Here is a 19,907-nt window from a genome sequence, read left to right as displayed (position 1 = left end):
TTTTACATGTTTATTACTTCCACCACCGAAGGTGAAAAGAGGTTATGTTTTCACCCTTCTCCGTCTCTTTGTCTGTCTGTTTGTGTGCAGGATATCTCAAAAAGTGTTGGAGGGATTCGGATGAAACTTGGGGACACGTTGGGTGTGTGACAAAGACAAATTGATTCGATTTTGGTGAAGATCCAGATCCGGATAAGACGGTTATTCAATGTTAAAGTGATTCTCCACCATTGAGAGATCGGGCCAAAAACGATATTAGCATGATATTTCTTCAAAAATGTAATGGGCCAGATGTGTTCTCGTGGATCAGGCATTTCGTGGCGGAGGTATGCGCTCTACCGAGTACCCTTTTCATTTGAATTGTGATGTATTTCTTTTTGGCTGCCATCCACATTCCTCTCCATTTTCTCTTCGCTCAGGAACCTAACCCCCTTTTCCCCATAGGTTCTTGGTTTTAACTTTTGCGCTTTTGGATATCACGACACTTTTCAGGAACGTAACCCCTGCATTATTTTAAGGGTTTACTGTATTTTCTTAAAAAATAAAAAATCTTGAAAACATTTATGTCTTTAAACCTATATTTTAATTTTTTTCAATTTTTTACAACCAGTAACATGAATAGGCAGCATTTTTTTTTTCCAGATGCTTTAGCCATCCTCCAGCCACCATCAGTAGTATGAGCAAATAAACAAGGATGTAATTACAGACAACAGGTGAGTTCAAATGGTATTGTGCTCACCTCTGAGCAATGTGGTCATTAATTTGTTCTCCATATAAAAGGTCAAATGAGATTAAAACTGCCAGCCTGATTGAGTGGCTGGTGAAGGGTTTCACATTCACAGAACTTTGGATTAGGGTCTAAAAAGTAGCACATCCCATCTACAGTTAGTTTGTGGACAGTCAGAATCCTATGGGATTTCTCAATAGGAGTATGCATGCCATTGCTCGTCTCTGTACTCTGGACTGAATTCCTCACCGAACAATTGAATGTAATAAGTGAGTTGAATACAGCAGGATGTGGATGTTTAAGAGGGATCCAGTTCATTAAAAGAATGGTGTGAGTATGTCAAGGAAATGCAAATTCATAGATTAAGTTCAGATACACTGACATGGTAAGCCAAATAGCTTCTTTCTGTCTCTAAAGCAATCAAGAGCTTGAGCTCAGAGCTGTTTGTTTAACAGGTACACAGCAGCAACGGATGGGAAAAAGTATCATCGGCTTGCACTTCCAGGATAATGATTTAAGTACAACTTGTACCTGGAGACACAAGATTCATTACATTCAAATACTTTGCTGAAAGAGTGGTAATTCGGGTAAACATTAATCCATCTTCAAAGTATAATGCTCGAGTTTGTATAATCTCTTGCAGAATGAAAATTATATGAAAAAGCAAAATAAATGTTCCAAAGCAAAAGTTGAAAGGAGCATCAGGCACTGGATTCAAACTGGCCAACAGTGGTGTATAATTTCGACTGGTTCATGATGCTTTTTACACTTTTACAGAATTACCACAATTTATCTCTCAAACGGCTTGTTTTAACTAGACTTCCTGCGTCTTTCAGTAACCAGCAGGAATTCCCGCTTTGCGAGAATCAGAAGCTGCGTGGATCCAAACCCCATCAGAAACGATTGCCTGAACCGACGACACCATGTTCATTCGGCTGACTTGGTCACCTCTTTGTAAAAGCCCATCAATCACCACCTGCGTGGAAAATGACGTCACCATAATATTGTTTTATCATTCCGAAGATAATGTGCAAGAGGTTATGGTAAGCAAACAAATTATTGATGCTAAGCATTTAAAAAGGAAACGACACAGACAACCATATGTTGGCAATACTTCACAATATGAGCAAAGGACTTCATCTGTGGCCATGTCGTAGTACGAGTGCGTACCGTGTACAAGGTGTGGTGCCATGTTGAAGTGGTTATCCAGTTGTACTTCATGCAGATTATCTTAACGTATCTTTGGCAGTTGAGTGCAGCGACAAAATGTTAATTCCTGCACAGAGACCCAGAGTCTAATCTAAGATTATTGTCCTGTGGTATGACTGAGGTTTCTTTTGACACAAGAAGACAAAAAGATCTCACAAGGCTACAGAATTGCTTGAGTAACTATTGAAAACGTTTTGAAACAGCAAAGTTCACTTGACCGTACTCTACGTCCCGATGGATCGACTACTCCTCTTGAAGTCCAAATGGGTTCTGTTCCAGTGAATCTCGACATCACCGCGAGTCCTTTTATGTCGAATTTTCAGCCAGTGTCTGGTTTTTTTTTTTTTTTTTTTTTCGGAGGTGGGTAAAGCTTCTTGATTCCACTGGAAAACTAGAATGACACTCGGTAGAGCGCATAGCTCCACTAAGCTGAACAGTTCACATTTTGTATCCCACCGATAGTTCGGATCTGTATCCAGCCTTGAAGCAAACTCAAATCAGCTCGATTTTGTCCCCTACCCAACTCATCCAATAAAGTTTCATCCAAATCCATCCGTAACTGTTTGAGATATCCTGCTCACAGACAGACAGACAGACAGAGGTGAAAACATAACCTCCGTCCATCTTCGGTGCTGAAGGTAATAAACCAATGGACCCTTGGCCACGTTTTGGTTGGCAGGAGTAACTACATCATACTGGTTTTACAGTCATTTTATGTGACGCCATCACCATCACCTTTCAATTCATCTCCGCTCTGGCACTCACCTTATCCATTCCATCTTCCACATCCGTTGTGTTTGGCATGAGCTGATTGTGCAAACGTGCTTGTTCCAAAGCTCTTCCCACATCGTGCTTAAACCACAAAGCATTTATTATGACCTGCATGGAAACGGTTGCAAGTTAAGAAAGACATGTTTTCCATTTGATTTTGATTTTGTTCTAACAATGGTTGAAGCCAAAAAGTTGTTTACATTCAGTTTTGTAAATACTCGTACACATCCTGAGGCCTGCGTCGGAGTGGTGACCTGTCTGGGATTGTTAACCTCGTCAATAAAACTGCTTCGGCAGAACCGACCCTTGTTATGGAGAATGCTACGTGATGATACTACTCACTGCTCACAGGTGATACAGTTAAAGGAGTCTGAGATACAATTACATTGCACACTACAGAAAAGTATAATGGTCACCTTATAATTATACTCATCATTTCCATATCCACTAAGAGACACCCTCAGTAATCTGATATGTTGGGTTGATAGTTAAGGTGGCTGGCTTAAGATATTAGACACAGATTATATACACACACAGATTGAACCCCCTAACTTGAGGAGGCAGCAGGGCACAAATCGAGTCTCATCACAGCACTTGCCGCATGACCTGCCAGCAATAAGTGTTGTCTGCCACACGAAGACATTGTCTCCACCCTGCTGATCAGTCAGCAGGTTTGCAGTCAGGAATATTACATATTACATTGAACCAAAGAAACACACTGACCCGATGACACGATGCTGATGTCATGTGCATAAATTATGCTGACACATCACCTCCAAACTAGGATGGTGTCTGCGCGGCACTCGAGTGTTTGCGGACTGAGATTTACGACTTTATGGTTATGAATAAACAAAAGTAGAAATGTTGATCTAGATTTCGCCGTAAGACAGCACAAACACAGCCATTGAGCTTGGAGGAAGTGCCATCACTTCCCGGGGCACTCTGGGTACCAGCGACGCCACACAAAATGGCACCGCCTTTCTCACCGCACTCAGCGGGGGAATTTCTTAAGGAGGTTTTTCTCAAGAATGTTTTAATTTGCACTATTCTTTTAAAATCAGCTCATTTTCAAAAAACATTTTCATAACATGCTCTTTTTCACAGGTTTCCATATCAAATGGTATCTGGAAAAATGAAACATAATCCTGAGTAGGTATAGAAAACCGTACTCACCTACATTTTAAACAGGTAAACCAACTGACTAAATACTGTGCTGTCTCCATTTTCACAATGTCTTGACAAATGACTCACCAAAGCTGTTGCCGTGGTAATCATTGGTCCACCAGCGGCTCCCACGACCATTTTCACACGATCTGCTTTGTCCACAATGATGGTTGGGACCATTGAAGATAATGGCTGTTTCCCTAAAACCGCAATCAATATCATGGCATAGTTTTAATTTCAACAAGTGAAATCCTTCGATACAGCGCGTGTGGTGAAGCAAATTAGTACACTAATGTTAAAATATGCAATTTATGCTTTTTCAGTTGAAAAACAACTAAAAAGCGTACTTAATATTTGAAATGTAAAAATCTTGTTATTATTGTGATTAGCACCTTTATATATATAACAGAAGGAATGAAATCGTTCGATACAGCGTGGCAGGGGACCGCAAAAGAATGATAGCAGAAGAAGAACTTAGCTTTCAGCTTTCAGCATTCGGCAACCGGCGCGAAATGCGATGGTGGGCTGAAATGACGTCTTTTGGCGCGAAATGCGATGGTGGGCTGAAATGACGTCTTTCGTTCGTTCGTACATGAGAGGGGCGCGTTTCTTGTTTTTTTTATTTTTATTTTTTGTATACCTTGGTCGAGGCTCGTATGAGAGCTAACACACCACTCACAGCAAGGAGGCATGAGACAAGAGGGGCAGGAGTGGAAGGGACAAACAGTGGGGAACAGACACATTAGGTGAACTGTGGAAGGGAGAGGGATGGGGATGGGATGGGGAACATGGCGAAGAGAAGATGGACATTTCAGGGACTTTCAGGAAGGAAAGCAGGAGAAATGAAGGAAGTGGGCTTGGGTGGATTATCGGGGGTAGAAAAGATCGAGGATTTGGATGGGGGAAGATAAGAGGTGGTGGTGAACAGCTGTTTTGAAAGCCTGGAGGGAAGAATGGGAAAGAATAGAGCGAGGAAGTTTATTCCAAAGGCGGGAAAAAAGAGGAATGAAAGAGTGAAGATGAGCAGTGATTCGTGATTTTGGTAGTTTTACCAGAAGGGGGTTGTTGGCGGACCTTGAGCGCCCTGTGGAAATGTGGTGGGGACAAATCGCAGAGAGAGCAGGGGGGGCAAGGCTGGAGAGGAGTCGGTAGAAGACAGAAAGATCACCGACCAACCTGCGGTGATTGAGTGAGAGGCCCAAAGACTCAGCTTCATTGCGGGAGATGCCGATGATCTTAAATTCCCTGGTTTCGACAGCGTGAAGCCGAGAAAGGTGGGAGGCAGGAGCACCAGCCCAGAGGGGAGAGCAGTACTCCATCAGGCAACGGACAAAAGCTTTGTAAGTGGTCAGGAGCTCAAGAGGGCCGAGGAAGGACTTTGCACGACGGAGGATTCCCAGTCGGCGACTGGCTTTTGAGGCGAGGTTGGAAATGTGACTTTCCCAGGAAAGGTCATGGCAGATAGTGAGACCTAGAAGCTTGAAAGTAAAGACTTCTTCCAGAGGATTGTTGAGAAAGTGGATGGGGGGTTTTGTAAACGGTCCTTTCGAAGAGACATAGTGAGAGTGTGAGATTTGTCTGGATTGAAAGACATGTTCCACGTGTTGGACCAGTTTGTGATTTTATCCAGATCTGCAGTGAGCGAAGAAGCTGCTGCTTGCCGGTCTGAGGGATGACAGATGGTACGGCAGAGGGTGGAGTCGTCGGCAAAGAGAAATAGAGGATTTTCCAGAGAGTCCGAGAGATCATTGATGAAAACCAGAAAAAGAACAGGGCCCAGAACGCTACCTTGAGGAACTCCAGCCTGCATAGGAAGAGGGGATGAAAGAACTCCATTTAGGGCCACACGTTGACTGCGACAGGAGAGGAAGTCTGCGAGCCATGAGTGGAGATGGCCTTGAATACCATGGGAAGAGAGTTTGGTGAGTAGGGCAGGGTGCCAGACTGTGTCAAAAGCACGTGATATGTCCAGGGATACGGCTCGGATTTCCTGTCTGGCATTGAGGACCTCCATCCATTGATGGGAGAGCAGAAGCAGCATATCCAGGGTAGAGTGACCTGGTCTGAAACCAAATTGATGATTGGAAATCAAGCCATTGGAGAAGAGGAAGGATTTCATGTCTGAAGCGATGATGGATTCCATCACCTTGCTGATGATTGGGAGAAGGCTGATTGGTCTGTAGTTACAGGGATCTGTTTTTGCACCTTTTTTATGCAGGGCAGTGATGTTAGCAGATTTCCAAGCAGATGGCAGATGACCTTGGGCAAATGAGAGGGTGAATAGAACAGAGAGAGGCTGAGCAAGAGCAGAAGAGCAGGCTTTGAGGACACGTGGGCTGATGCCGTCTGGACCGGTTTCTTGTTTTTTTTTTTCCAGTCAAGCAATAAATTAAATGGTTTTCACATATACAACACATTAGTTTCACAAATTTTCATTGAAATACTCGGGTATTTCCGTCAATTCTCGCTATTTCCGTCTAGGTTTCGCACTGCCATCTACCGGATGGCCGTCATTGGCTGTCTTGAGGTACGTGGGGGTGGGGGGGGGGACAGGGGACACCGGAGACGTGGTAGACACTGGGGACATTTCAAACTCGGTGCAATTGTATACAGCGCACGCGCTGTAATAAATGAGTCGACAAGCCTAGCTAGTCACATGCTTTCATCCTTGTGTTTTATCACAGTAACCACATTCCATTTGTGTTTCAACAAACGTACGTATCAGTGCTCCTGCTATGGCAGCACCAAAAGTACTAATCAGCACTCAAAATGACATCAACGTTTTCCTCAACGTTTTTGGTGTCAGGTGTTTGGTCTTCCCATTCTGAGCACACAGCAAATAAAAGCAGGTCGGGAAGCAATCTACTGCATTGTGGAGGCTTCACGAGCTACGGCTTTCATTTATATACGGTTCTCATGTGATTTTTTTTTTCTCTCACAGGAGCTGTGGTATTCATCAGACCACAATGATGTCACCACACATACTTTATATAGTGTAGTAGATAGTATAAAAATCGTGCAAATTATGATACAAGCATCAAATTTGGCATTTCTGTTCTGCAGGCCTTTCTGATCAAATCTGCCCGATTGGCCATTTGAAAATCCAAATTTTGAAAAATTTGCTGAAAAACAGCTTACTGGAAATTTTGAAAAATTTGGATTTTCAAATGGCCAATCGGGCAGATTTGATTAGAATCCCCTGGAGAACAAATGTGCCAAATTTGATGCTTGTATCATCATTTGCACGATTCCTCTCAAAAATTGCTGTTGTCTGCCCCACTAGTAGTGATCCTACAGGTGGAACACCGACCTTATTGCCTGCTTTACAACCAATCACAGTGTATTATATCAACATGTGACTTTACTCTGGAGCATTTCATTTTTACACTTTAGATGCAATTCTATCACATCTTGTTTTTAGATCCTCTTAGAACATCTCTAAGTCTTACTCACGTTGTTGTTCTTGTGGACTTTTTTGTTTCAGAGCCTACAGTTTTGATCGAAACTTCCTGAAACTTGGCGTATATATGTAAAAATACCCTGTGCAGACAGGAACCATCTCAGATTTTGAAAATTCATCCTAGAAAAAAATTATGACGTCAAAATATCTCCGCTAATGGAAATCGCCTAAGAAATTATCTCCGAAACTAGACAAGCTTTTTGAATTCTGTTTGTGGGAATCGAACAGGGCATTAGCAGAGATGAATTACCGCACATATGATACATCACTATGACGTCATATCAATTTTTATGACGTCATTCCTATTTTTTGACATTTTTTGTTTCACAACCCAGAGTTTTCATCGAATCTTCGTGAAACTTGCCATGTATACGCAGAAAGCCCACGCGCAGGCATAGGGCCCTGGGCTGTCCGCCGCTATCGTTCCGTTTCGTCCCGTGAAAAGGGTGCGACTTATTTTCACTCACAATATGGTCTAAATGATAATTGCTGTAACGTGTAAAAAGTTCTCCATGTGAACAACGCCCAAGTCTGAGCATTAATTAGAAGTTACACGCACTATTTTTCAAAGTGTAATCGGCGATTAACTGCGTACGTTGGCCGAGAAGTCGGCGAGCTGGCGGAGCAATATCAGCTGCAACCAATCAGCAGGCGTATTTTTGTAAACACGGGAACTACTTGTACTGTCATGGCAGCGCTTCCACGTCGGCCTTAACTTTGTGACGTCCCGAGCACAATCCCAGGAGAAATCGCCTTCATGGTGCGTTTTGCATCTGTCATCGGTACAAGAACAGAATGTATGTCCATTTACTGAGGTGACATGGGGTAAATATCGCGAGTGCTTGGGAGAATGGCTAGATTTACCCAGGGAAACAATACACAAGATTTCTCAGCAAGGACAGAGGGCCGGCAGTCGGTACATCTCCAAGTGAAAGGTATGACTACATATCACATCAGTTGTGCGAAATAATTTCTTCTCATTTCTTCCTGTGGGACCTTATTTCTTCAAACTGACGGATGAATCACTTTTACTTTTCTCACAGCACCTTGTATGAAGAAGCTTCCAGAATGTTGTGCCAACATGTGATACAGACAAGGATCATCAACAATGGAGAAGTATTCAGACTGACAAAACTTGTGGATACATTCACAAAAATGGTGAAGAAACATCATGGTGTCATATTGTCAAATATGAGGTGAGTGTGGTTTGAGTCTGGATGCTTGCTCATGCTGCCATTTTTACTGCAAAGTGTAAAGTTGTATAAGTCATGATGTGAATTTATATTTTATCCTGTCCAGGAATGATCACATGACATCCCTACTGATGCAGACATTCCCACAACTGGTTTTTCATCAACCACCACGACGGAATATATCACTGCTGGTGTTTACAGACACTTTTACAGCAAAAACAGTGGCCAGTCAGTGTGCATCAGGATCATCAGACGGTAGTGAACCTGAGACGAGTGCTGCTGAAGTGAGTGACTGTGACATTGGCACTGATGCAGGTCCTTCATCTGCAGGTCCTTCATCCAGGAGACCAACCCGTCAGAGCAATGCAGTGCCCATATGAGGTCGGGAGATTGATGCTGATATTGTCCGCATTATTTATAATGCAGGTATGTTTCTCAAGGCAGAAGTGAATGAATCTCCTGGACTGTTGTGCCCTTGGCCACCTTTAGCATCTGATCTTGGTATATCTGCTGTCAAGGGCTTGGTCCCAGTAGCTTTATACAACTTCTTTGCTTGGGTTGTTGGGGCTAGTGATGAACCAGCCATTGAAGATTTTGTCCGCTTACCCGAGGATGTAGAGCTGAAAATATTTTCACTCTGCCAGGACATTATCCTGCTTGAATCCAAAGGTAAAAAAAACAAACACTCAAGTCTCTGTGTTTGGGTATGACCATTCGTAATTTGACAGGGTCATCCCAGTTACTGAACGTGATGAACAAATTTGGTCATTGTGCATCACGGGAAACTGTTGTCCGTTATGAGACTAGCATAGCTGAACTACAGATCCAGCAGTCTGCTAATTCCATTCCCGCAGGTTTCTCTAGGCATGTCAATTCTGTGGATGACACAGGACCCTGCCTCAGAAATGATCTTGCAGGTAGTCAACTGCGCCTGTAAAATGTCAAACTGCAAAACAGGACAGTGTTCGTGTCACTCCTCTACCTTGTCCTGCACAGATATATGCAAGTGTTGGAATTGTGAGAATAGTTCGAAAACACCGACCGAAGAATTATTCGAAGGGGGGAATGAACAGGACGATGCCGCCGATGATGATGCTGATGACGGTTAGATGAAAATAAATAATGCACGGATTCAGTATAACTAATGTCACATACCACAGCTTTTCGTCGACATCCATCTTCCTAGTCGTTCCAGTAATAATCTAGTCGTGGCATGACATTTCAGTAACGCATTGCCTTGATGTAGCAGCTATTGTCTCTATAACAAATTAATAAGGTTCATTATATAAGGTTCATTATCCATTCATTTAAGGCTCAGTAAACAAATCCCGAGGACCAATAAGGTTCCACCTTGCCATTGCGAGATATTGATAATTTTTGATTTGGTTTCCCACCGATGTGTGAATTTCCATTCGTGTTTCAGTGAGATTGACAGATTGTGATACATGGCTTAATCAGTCATAGGAAGATAATTAAGAATGAATTAGTAATTTTGTGAAGATGATTCTGTGTAGTCTTCCCTTAGCAGAATGTGGTGTAGGTTAGTTAACAGCTTCGCTGTTCACATTTCCATTTCTGTTTGCACAGAAAGTGTATAAGATGAGAATCTTATCCATCTTTTAATGACTAAGTGCCTAATTACTGTCAGAGTATGATGGCAATAATCCATTAATGTTAAGTAAGCAGGTGGTTGTATCCGTACGTGCAGTTTCAAATCTCTAGGTCAGTCGATGTGGAAGATGAAGCCTTGTCAATATCGAGATAATTCGTGATAATAAAAAGATTTGATCGCGCTTGGGCTAAAGTAACGATTTGTATTGTTTATATTTTCCACATTGGCCTCCCCCAGGACCACAATATTTCCTAAAGTGGAAGATAGTAGAACGTTCTGTGGTCTTCAGTCATTTCAGACATCTCGGTCAGTATTGGAGGTAGATACAGGCTCGTAAAAATGAAGGAATTCCTCAAAAATCGCTTTTTTTTCTGAATGATGCACCTTGTTGCAGTTTTCATTATATTGACAATAAAGTGTTTACATGGTCGATACTTCTGATTCGTGAGCTATGTTGTGTCTGACGCCCCCGTAGAGTTGAGGCTTGGGAGATGTATATTTGCCGAGATATACGATTGGCAAAATGGGGAAAAACGCCAAAATGTCACTTTTCGCACCCTGGCGACCAACTTCGACAGCTCACTGTGCCTTATTGGGCTAACATCTCATGGAGAACTTTTGTCCTAATGTCCACCATACACGTGTCTACAAGCAGCCCAAAGTTCACCTCTCACCCCTTCCTCGAAACGAAAAGTGTTTTTAGGGCCTTTTCATAGGAACTGCCCGGGGACTAGTAGTAACCATCTCCGATTTTAGAAATTCTTCCTCGAAAAAAAAGTTGACGTCATAATATCGCCGCTCATGGAAATCGCCTATACCATTATCTCTGAAACTAGGCAAGCCGTTTGAATTTTGTTTGTGGGAATCAAGCCGGGCATTAGCACAGATAATTTATCGCAAACCTGATACATCACAATGACGTCGTATTCATTTTTATGATGTCATCATTAAGAAGACGAGGATCTTAGCTCATTCGCGCTTGTTTATTTTATTCCCAAGTTTTCCTGTTTCTATCATTATTCCCAACACTGTACTATACATATGTGTACTAAGTTTTACTCCCCGATTTGAGACAAACCTGAAAGACGTTTTCTTGTTTTGTTTCAAACTGGCGGGGTAGGGCTTCATATGGATTAATTATTGGTTGGCTATGCCATTTTCTGAAAAATGGATAATCCCAACCACCTTAATCTAATGTCACAAACTGCACATAAATTGAATAGACAAATATATAATTGTCACCTTTCATGTACTCAGCTTGTCATCTTTCCAAGGTCGACACAATGAATATCAGCTTACTGGAAACAGGGAGCACTGCATTAGCGGCACAGCCACACTCCCAGCAATTATGTAACCAGCGGCCACAGCGGCTACATCCAAAAAAATAGGACCACGCATCCTGAAGCTCACCTGGATTAGGAGCAACAGTCACTCAACCCCCCCCCCCCCCACAGACCCTTTTTCTTTTGTTAATCTTGTGAACAAACTTTGGTACATCACGAGTGATGAAGGTTGTGGTCAAATTTCATTGAAATCGTGTGTGTAGTTTCAGAGAAGAGAACAAATACCTATTTTGGGGGTCAAATTCCCCCCCCCCACCGTACACCCCCTCAATGAGTGCAGATTTTGATGCGGTCGTTTACAGACCGACTGACTGACTGACTCACTCACTCACCCACTCACCTACGGACACTGCTCGATCGCATAAGCACAATACCTGGCTCATCTGACTAAAGTCCAGGTGAGCTAATAATAATAATCTTTAAAGTATTTTGTAAATTACGTGTGACGTATACAATTTACACAATACCTGGTTCAATGAAGTTTGCTGGAGATGGGTTGATGCCATAGGAATTGATGATATGTGGAGATGAGAAGTCATCCATTTCATTGTTATAGATAATCCCCAAAGAGCTTGAGCGAACCTTCGCTCCAAAACTGCAAAAAAAAAATTCATCCTTTATTTCTGATAAACAATAAATATAAAACAAATATTCTTTTGAGTAAAAGTGTCCGAAACCACATATTCACTGTCTTTTTGAAGCCTAACATGTCCGAGGTTATTGTGCACGTTCTAAAATAATTAAATTCACAAAAAAATGGCTGTTTTTTGAACTATAAGCCATAGATTTTGTCCAATTCATTTGAAATTTGGCATCGTTGAGCTGAGATAGCTTAACGTCTCCTGTGTTCCTGGCTTGTCACGTGATGAGACAAAAGTCAACAGGTGACATTTTAAACCATTTTGCATGTCGTTTCAGTTTTGTTAGAGGAACAGCATTGTCATTTGCTCAGGTAAGATGGGTCTCTTAGGTGGGACTAGACAGATTGCTCAGCACACATACACAGAAACCCCAGGTAACTAAGTAAATCGGGGTGACCTGGACATATTTCTTGCCTCCCAGTGAAGGATTGTAGCATGAAATGACTAAGAAAAACTTTTAAGAAATCCGAAAGTACTTGTAAGCATACTTGTAAGGAATGGGTGTGCCCCTGCACAATGAAACAGTTGGAGAACGTCCTGATCAATTGGTCCCAAAAGTTGATATGTTGCAGTCCGTATTGCAAAAATTACTGATTATATGGGCCCATGACAGGCTGAAGGTTCATAGATATTTATCGTGTTCTTATATTCTCATGGGTCCGATTTGCATTCAGGAACAGAACAATTGTGGTCAATCATTTTGAAATTCCCACTGTTATGTTTGAAAGGCTATTTGAATCACAAATTTTGCGCAAGCAACGGCAGGTTAAAAGTGTCCGGTGAGCCGAACTGAATCACTGTAAGCACACGCACACGCACACCATGCGCAAAAGGCCTCATTTAGCAATCACACATCATTCGAAGGTCACGTAATTGACTGCATTCCTTATCATGATCATCATCAATGTCTTAATCATCAGAAATGTCATCTTAATGATCTGGCTCCACAAGATCAGGTTAGGTATGGGAACATGCGCTGGAGCTGTGCTTCGCTGCGTCCACTTTCCACCGGTACTCCAGTGACCTCCGTCTGGCCATCCCCCAGGCAGATGCCTGGCCCATCTCAATCTCCTTGAGATGCTGATCAACCGGCTGCAACCACAAGGAACGTCGTCAGCCCATTGGCCTCCTCCACTCATGAGACTCCCTCACTGAGAGAATCTGGTGAGCAGGATCAGTGTAAGGAAAACAAGCCACATGTCCATACAGTCACAACTGATGCTCACGGACCATGCAGGTAACAAATCTCATCCGAATCTCTCTCAGCAACCATTTGTTAAACACAAAGTCCGACCAGTGATAGCCAAGGATTCTCCGAAGAGACCTGGTACCGAAGTAGTTAAGTCTCCATCTCAGATCTTTGGTCAGAGCCCAAGTCTCACATCCATAGAACAAGACTGGAAGGTCATCATCTTTCATGTTGCTGCATGCTTGCAGTTTGCAGGTAGCCATGCATTTAAGCCCATTTGCGAGACACTGTCAGTCATAGAGCTTACAGACTTTGAAGCATTTGCAAGACATGAACTCGAGGACGACATGCGGAGCAGGAGGCCTCGTCATCCAGCAAATAACAAGGTGGCCATCCTCTTCACACCACCATCCGCAGGATTTGACGTTTTAAAATTATTTACCAAACTGCGGCGCCACACTACTAATTGGTAGTTCGCTCTCAAAGCATACATCTGTAGGCAATTTTCACTTGGTGGCAGCTGACCGGATTCTACATCTCTTTACCCTGAACAACTCACATTGCATCTCGTTGACCTCAATGGTGTTTGGCCCGGCTGCATACAATCGGCATGTGAAGTCTTGAAGAACGTCAAACAAGTTTTGGGCAGCGACCATTTCTCATCTAACTGAGTGAATGTCTCTTGATACACTGTGCTCTTCTGTAATAGCTTTAGAGCAAGAGTCCTGAAAAGGCGGACCGTGGTCATCATCAGTCCAGACCATGAAGCTTATCCTACCTAATCCCCCATCAAGGATTTTTTTTTTGTATACATAGTCAAGCTTGTGGAAAAGCAAGAGCACAGAGCAGATGAGGTTGCAACAGAATAAAAGGACCAGTAGAAAATGAATAAAATAATACAGGCTGGTCCACAAAGACCTGGACAACATTGGTTGTTCATATATTTAGTACCACAAATGACACAACGATACCCTTTGTTTTATATGATACAGAAACTCGTGAAGTTTTCTTTCTTTTAAGGTCTTGTGGTTTAATGTAAAATAAAATGCTGACATCACAGGAGAAAGCTCAGTGCATCGAATGGTTCATCGAGTCGAGATTCAACATGTAATTTCAGCATAATTTTCACACACGATATGGAATCCGCCATCTTGGACTGGAATCAGAGAGTAGTGCAAGAGGTTTAAGGAGACTGGAAGTTGTCAGAAACAGAAACGTACCGGTTGTTCAAGCCCAAGTACAGCAGACGTTGAACGAGTGTGTGAATCATTTCAATAAAGTCCCAGAAAATCAATTTGATGCACATCCAGAGAATTTAGATTACAAAGCACTACTGTACACAGGATTTTGTATAAAAGTCTGAAGCTCTTTACCCATAAGGTGCAGATTCTGTCGGAACTCAAAACAAATAATGGACCCAAACACAAGGCGTTGGACTTGGAAATGCTCAGTCGCATCGATGATGGCGAAGATTACCTGAAAAAGGTCATGTTCACAGACGAAGCTTGCTTTCATGTATTGCGGAAAGTCAACCAGCACAATGTGAGGATCTGGGGCTCTGAAACCCCCCATGTGGTCATTGAACATATATGCGACAATCCAAAGGTCTATGTGTGGTGTGGCCTTCCCCATAACCGCTTGGTGGGTCCATTTTTCTTTGCTAAGAATACAGTGACCTCAACAATTTACATGAACATGTTGGAAGGATTCGCCTTCCCACAGATTGAAGACCTGCAACCCGATATCATTTTTTCAACAGGACGGTGCTCCGCCTCATTGGACCTTTGTCATTCAAGCCATCCTGAATGAAAAAATTCTAGGTCACTGGATTGGCCGAGACGGCCCAACCGCCTGGCCCCCACGATCACCAGACAATACCACCCTTGATTTTTTTTTTTTTGTGGGGGTTTGTCAAAGATGTTGTCTGCAACACCAAGGTGGAAAACCTGCAGGATCTTCGTTCTCGGATCGCAGCTGGGTGCGCATAGGGTGGACGCAAACATGCCGAGGCAAACATGTCAAGAACTCATGTACCTCCTTGATGTCCTGCGCATGACACACGGAGCTCACATTGAAGTGTATTGATGGTGTGCAAAAAAACTATATGAGTTTCTGTATCATATAAACCAAAGGGTATCGTTATATCATTTGTGGTTCTAAATATATTAACAACCAAAGTTGTCCTGGTCTTTTTGGAACACCCTGTGTTTCTGAAGAAAAAAAAGACGAAGCATGATAGATCGTGGTGAACTCGTGATAAGGCGATAGTGAAAGTGGAGCATTTTAAAATGTTTAAAATACTTTTTAAGGAAGAAGGAAGAATCATTTAGAAACTTTACATTCAAAGAAGATTTAGTTTGGAGTTATTGAGAAAAAAAAAAGGAGAAATACAGAATGAAATACAGGAAGTATCTGGACATCCTCCACTTTTCCTCTCCCCATCACTCCCACCTGTGGCCATGTCCCTCATTGCTGACTATATAGTTTCCTCATTTCAGTGATCACAGCAATGGAGAGTAAGAAGCAGAAGGTCCCAGAGCTGCAGGATCCAGGTTGGCTTCACGATATATCCATAGCATTCCTGGTGGATATTACCATGCTCCTCAACATTCTCAACTGCAGTCTTCTGGGACATGATATATGTTGTTGCATCAGCTCCACATCACCCTTGTGCGCATTCATTGTAAATCTCCGGCTGTGGAAGTGCCAGCTACGCAAGAACAATTCCCCGCACTTCAAGGAGTTAAGCAAGCATCCAATACAGACGGATCAAAGTACGCTGCTATCATTGATGATCTGGAGGGGGAGTTCAAATTCAAGTTTAATGAGTACATAGAACAGGAGCAGAACATGGGGATCTTGGCACAGTACTTCGGTGTCGATACGATGATAGCACCTGATTATATGGAGTTGGAGCTGGTTGAGCTACAAGCAAGTATGTATCTGAAGGGACAGTTTCACGTGTCATCCATTTTGTATTTCTACTAGACGTCGCCTGCCTCAACCTTTCCTGGGCTTTTGATTATTTTTTTTTCCTGAGTATTTTGATAAACTCTTTGTTTTATCCGTTCCCACTAATGAAGTTTGATGCGTCATCATGGCATGGAGGCCAGATGGTGAGTTGGCATAGCAACTGTACGGTCCTGTTGTCTATCAGTTTTATTCAGTTGTTACTGTAATACTCATGCTTAACGATGTGAATTGCTTGAGAGAAGAATGTTAGCGGGAATAGAGAGCAAATAGATAAACTTTGATGCAATACCATTTTTAAGGGGTGGTGTCCACATAATGTAGCTTTTATTTTATTTTATTTTTGTATGTCTTTAGTCGTGTGGTGGCCTGCAAGGTGCTAAGGAATTTGTGTTCTGGCCCATGATCAAAAATATTTGAGGATCCCTCCTGTTTCGAGCCTTGAGCGTTCCTCGACCACCAAATACACTTACTGCGTCGCATCTAGTGAAAGATGTCTGGTGTTGGCTTAATGGGTAGGGTGGTGGCCTTGGAATCTGAGAGTCCTCAGTTCAAATCCTACTTGGCTGTTGAATTAATACCAGGTGGGGTTGACTCAGCCTGTCATCCTTCCTGTCTGTGACCTGTCCAGGATTGTGCCCAATAGCCCAGGAGACTGCTTAAGCAGCACCAATGATACTTTCGACTATGGTCCCAATGGATGGATGGATCCAGTGAAAGGGTGAAAGTATGGCTTTACAGAGATTCTGATCAACTGTGTGGCAGCTTTGCTCATGTCAATTAATCTCTCCCGAGTTTTGGTACCGCACTTGATGTACATATGGTAATCAAGGTCACTGCTGAGAACCAGAGAAGGTATTAACACATCGGTGTCTTCTGAGATGATGATCAAAGAGGTGGACTCCGGTACAGCATATGGGTGTTTGCTTCTTCCTGACGAGAACTGAAAGCTTCAACTTCGGTGCAGGCGTCATGTGCCACTCTGAAGCATTTCTCAGCACACACGACATACATGATTCTGCCATGAAAATTTGATCGCAGCTTTGATTTTTGCCATTACTGTGAGAGGAATGTAATGGGATTGGTTTTGCTCTTTGATGATGACAGAAGACGTCACGACTGTTTTATCTCGTGGCCAACAACAATATATTGCTAAACAGAACACCTCTTTCTGAGCCACGGTTGACCCTCTCTGCAGTTTTGATGGAATTGTCGATACAGACATGAAACACCACGTTGATGCGATGGTTTCCTGATCTGGCATGCAAAACTGGGAGGAAGATTGATTCTGACAATTCTCCAAACATCATGTTACACCACACACTTTCTGCATGAAACTCATCCCATCTGATACAGGTTGATGGCTAAGGGATTGACTCCACTGAAGATGCATCTTTTTCGTGGTGCCATGCCAAGGCTGCCTTGATTTGTTGTTGTTTTTTCAATGCTCCATCACAGTTCCATCAGTAGTTGCCTTGCAACCAAGGTAATGGTCCAAGGGGATGGGCCAATACATTATTCAGTCAAGTTTTTGCTACTGGCAATTAGCATCATGTGGCCAAACAGCTTGTGTTTCACTCTGATGATCGTCTCCTTGTTGGATACTTCAGACTTTTTCTGTTTCTTCACATCTGTGAATGTTTTCAGTTGCTGCTTTTGGAGTTTGATGCGAAAAGTCAGCATCTGCTTTTCGATCCTTTTCTTCTTCAAACTGCTGGTAAGCTATCTCGCCGAACTGCTTCGCCTTTTGGAGATCCAATGCGATGTCAGGAGGAGCAACGGTTGCTGCAGAATCTGTTAAATGAATCAGCTGTTGGATCAGCTAAGAATGATCAGCTATCTGCAGAATGTTCAGCTAAGTTTGGCAACTGTCAAATGGATTGTTCCATTCGTTTTGGATCAGGTCAAGAAGTGACTGGACATCATTAGGCTTCATCTCGGCGAATGTGTGATTGCTCCAGATCAAGATGGCTAAGACCTGGTGACTGTACATGTGTCATTTCCCTCAACTCCAATGGCCTGTGAGAGTATTCACCCCCCCCCCCCCTTTCCAATGTTTTCACATTTTGATACCACCTGAGCTTATTTCATGATTCTTTCAAATCAAACAATACATAGATGTCGTAGAGTCTTCACAAACAACTCCAAAACTGATTAAAAAAAAATGCAGATGAAATGTGAATAGGTTCAATTAACAGAGAAAATCAGATGATTTTCAGGTCCATAAGTATTCAAACCTTTTGCTTAATTAACTCAAAATCACTTCAGGAGCAAATTATTTGTTTGAAAGGTTACAAAATAAGTGTAATATGTTTCATCTGCGTGTAATCAGTGGTTTAACTTTTTGAAAACTTAAGCTCCCCCAATTATCGAAGGGGTTTTAAGGTGTAACTCACTCAGTCAAGCAACGATGCAAACATGAAGACCAAGGAGCTTTCCAAAGAAGTCAGACATGAAGTGGTGGAGAATCACCGTTCAGGAGAGGGTTATAAAAAGATTTCAAAGTCACTCATTATCCCTTTGAGTACGGTGAAATCCATCATGAAGAAGTGGAAGATGTATCATACCACCCAGATTAGGTTGCCCATCCACACCCAGCAGCTGGGCAAGCAGGAAACTGGTTCAGGAGGTCACTGTAAATCCAACAATGACTTTGAAAGATCTGCAAAGCTCTATGTCTGAGATTGAGGTCAGTGTTCATCAATCAACAATATCTCATTCTCTTCACAAAGCTGGCCTCCTTGGACAGGTGGTAAGAAAGAAACCATTACTGAAAAACACCCGTATAAAAGCTTGTTTGGAGTTTGTGAAAAAGCATATCAATGATACTGCAGGCATGTGGAGAAAAGTTTTGTGGTCAGATGAGACGAAAATTGAACTTTTTGGTCGAAATTCAAAGTGTTTTGTCTTGCGACAGCATAACACTGCACGTCACCCAGTCAATACCATCCCTAATGTTGAGCATGGTGGTGGCAGCATCATGTTATGGGGCTGCTTTTCATCAGCAGGGACTGGAAAGCTTCTCAGGATAGAAGGGACAATGGGTGGTGCAAAGTAAAGGAGAATCCTTGATGAAAACTTGCTCGAGTCAGCCATGAACCTGAAAGTGGGTATGAGATTTGCATTTCAGCAGGACAATGATCCGAAGCACAAAGCTAAAGCCACACTGGAGTCGCTGAATAAGGAGTGAATAGATGTTCTTGAGTGGCCCAGTAAAAGTCCTGATGAGGATTGCAGTCCATCGACGATCCCCATCAAACTTGGCAGAACTAGAGTAATTTTCCCATGAAGAATGGGCAAAGAGTTCACCATCTCACTGTGCAAAGCTGTGAGAGACCTACCCACAAAGACTCGTAGCAGTCATTGCTACAAAAGGCGTCTCCACCAAGTGCTGACTGAAGGGACTGAATACTTTTTTGCAACCAGTGAATTTTGATTTGTACTTGTTTTTTGCAGGTATTCCTGACGTGTAACCTCCTTCGAGGATAACAATGTTTAATTTGATCTCTTCAGTTATGAATAAAAATGTTCATTTGGAAAAATTGTTTCACATCATTCGTAATTCATCTACAATGTGGCATTATTGGTAGGAGTGAATACTTTTGCAGGCCACTGTATATCAGACGTA

General features: G+C 42.5%; 2 protein-coding genes across 6 annotated transcripts in view; one reads left to right on the top strand and one right to left on the bottom strand.

Moving 5' to 3' along the window:
• Positions 1 to 560: 560 nt before the first annotated feature.
• GGT1 (gamma-glutamyltransferase 1) overlaps positions 561 to 19,907 on the bottom strand; it is a 98,672-nt gene continuing 79,325 nt past the window's right edge. For all 5 annotated transcript variants that reach the window (XM_085860642.1, XM_085860643.1, XM_085860644.1 and 2 more), the window contains 4 exons: positions 11,947 to 12,074; positions 3,959 to 4,071; positions 2,702 to 2,815; positions 561 to 1,703 (listed from right to left, as the gene is read on the bottom strand). In XM_085860642.1, coding sequence (XP_085716768.1) covers positions 1,560 to 1,703; positions 2,702 to 2,815; positions 3,959 to 4,071; positions 11,947 to 12,074 — 499 coding nt within the window. In that variant the 3' untranslated portion in view covers positions 561 to 1,559. The remainder of the gene's footprint in view (positions 1,704 to 2,701; positions 2,816 to 3,958; positions 4,072 to 11,946; positions 12,075 to 19,907) is intronic.
• LOC147010769 (uncharacterized) lies at positions 8,212 to 8,904 on the top strand. The gene is made up of 3 exons (XM_085860317.1): positions 8,212 to 8,266; positions 8,375 to 8,527; positions 8,631 to 8,904. Exons 2-3 carry the CDS (start codon positions 8,400 to 8,402, stop codon positions 8,902 to 8,904), a joined length of 402 nt encoding a protein of 133 aa, XP_085716443.1. The 5' UTR covers positions 8,212 to 8,266; positions 8,375 to 8,399.

This window comes from Eptatretus burgeri, chromosome 16, assembly GCF_056783735.1.
Source record: "Eptatretus burgeri isolate ZD-2024b chromosome 16, Ebu_testis_v1, whole genome shotgun sequence".
Classification (NCBI taxonomy): Eukaryota; Metazoa; Chordata; class Myxini; order Myxiniformes; family Myxinidae; genus Eptatretus; species Eptatretus burgeri.
Note: the sequence above shows the minus strand (reverse complement) of the source record. Positions and strands in the feature narration are given on the sequence as shown.

What these genes read in the sequence shown, in the direction of transcription:
- LOC147010769 (XM_085860317.1), top strand. Translation starts at nt 8,400, where the DNA reads ATGTTGTGCCAACATGTGATACAGACAAGGATCATCAACAATGGAGAA. An exon ending in GTCATATTGTCAAATATGAG is followed by an intron (nt 8,528 to 8,630) that starts GTGAGTGTGGTT and finishes TATCCTGTCCAG; the next exon opens with GAATGATCACATGACATCCC.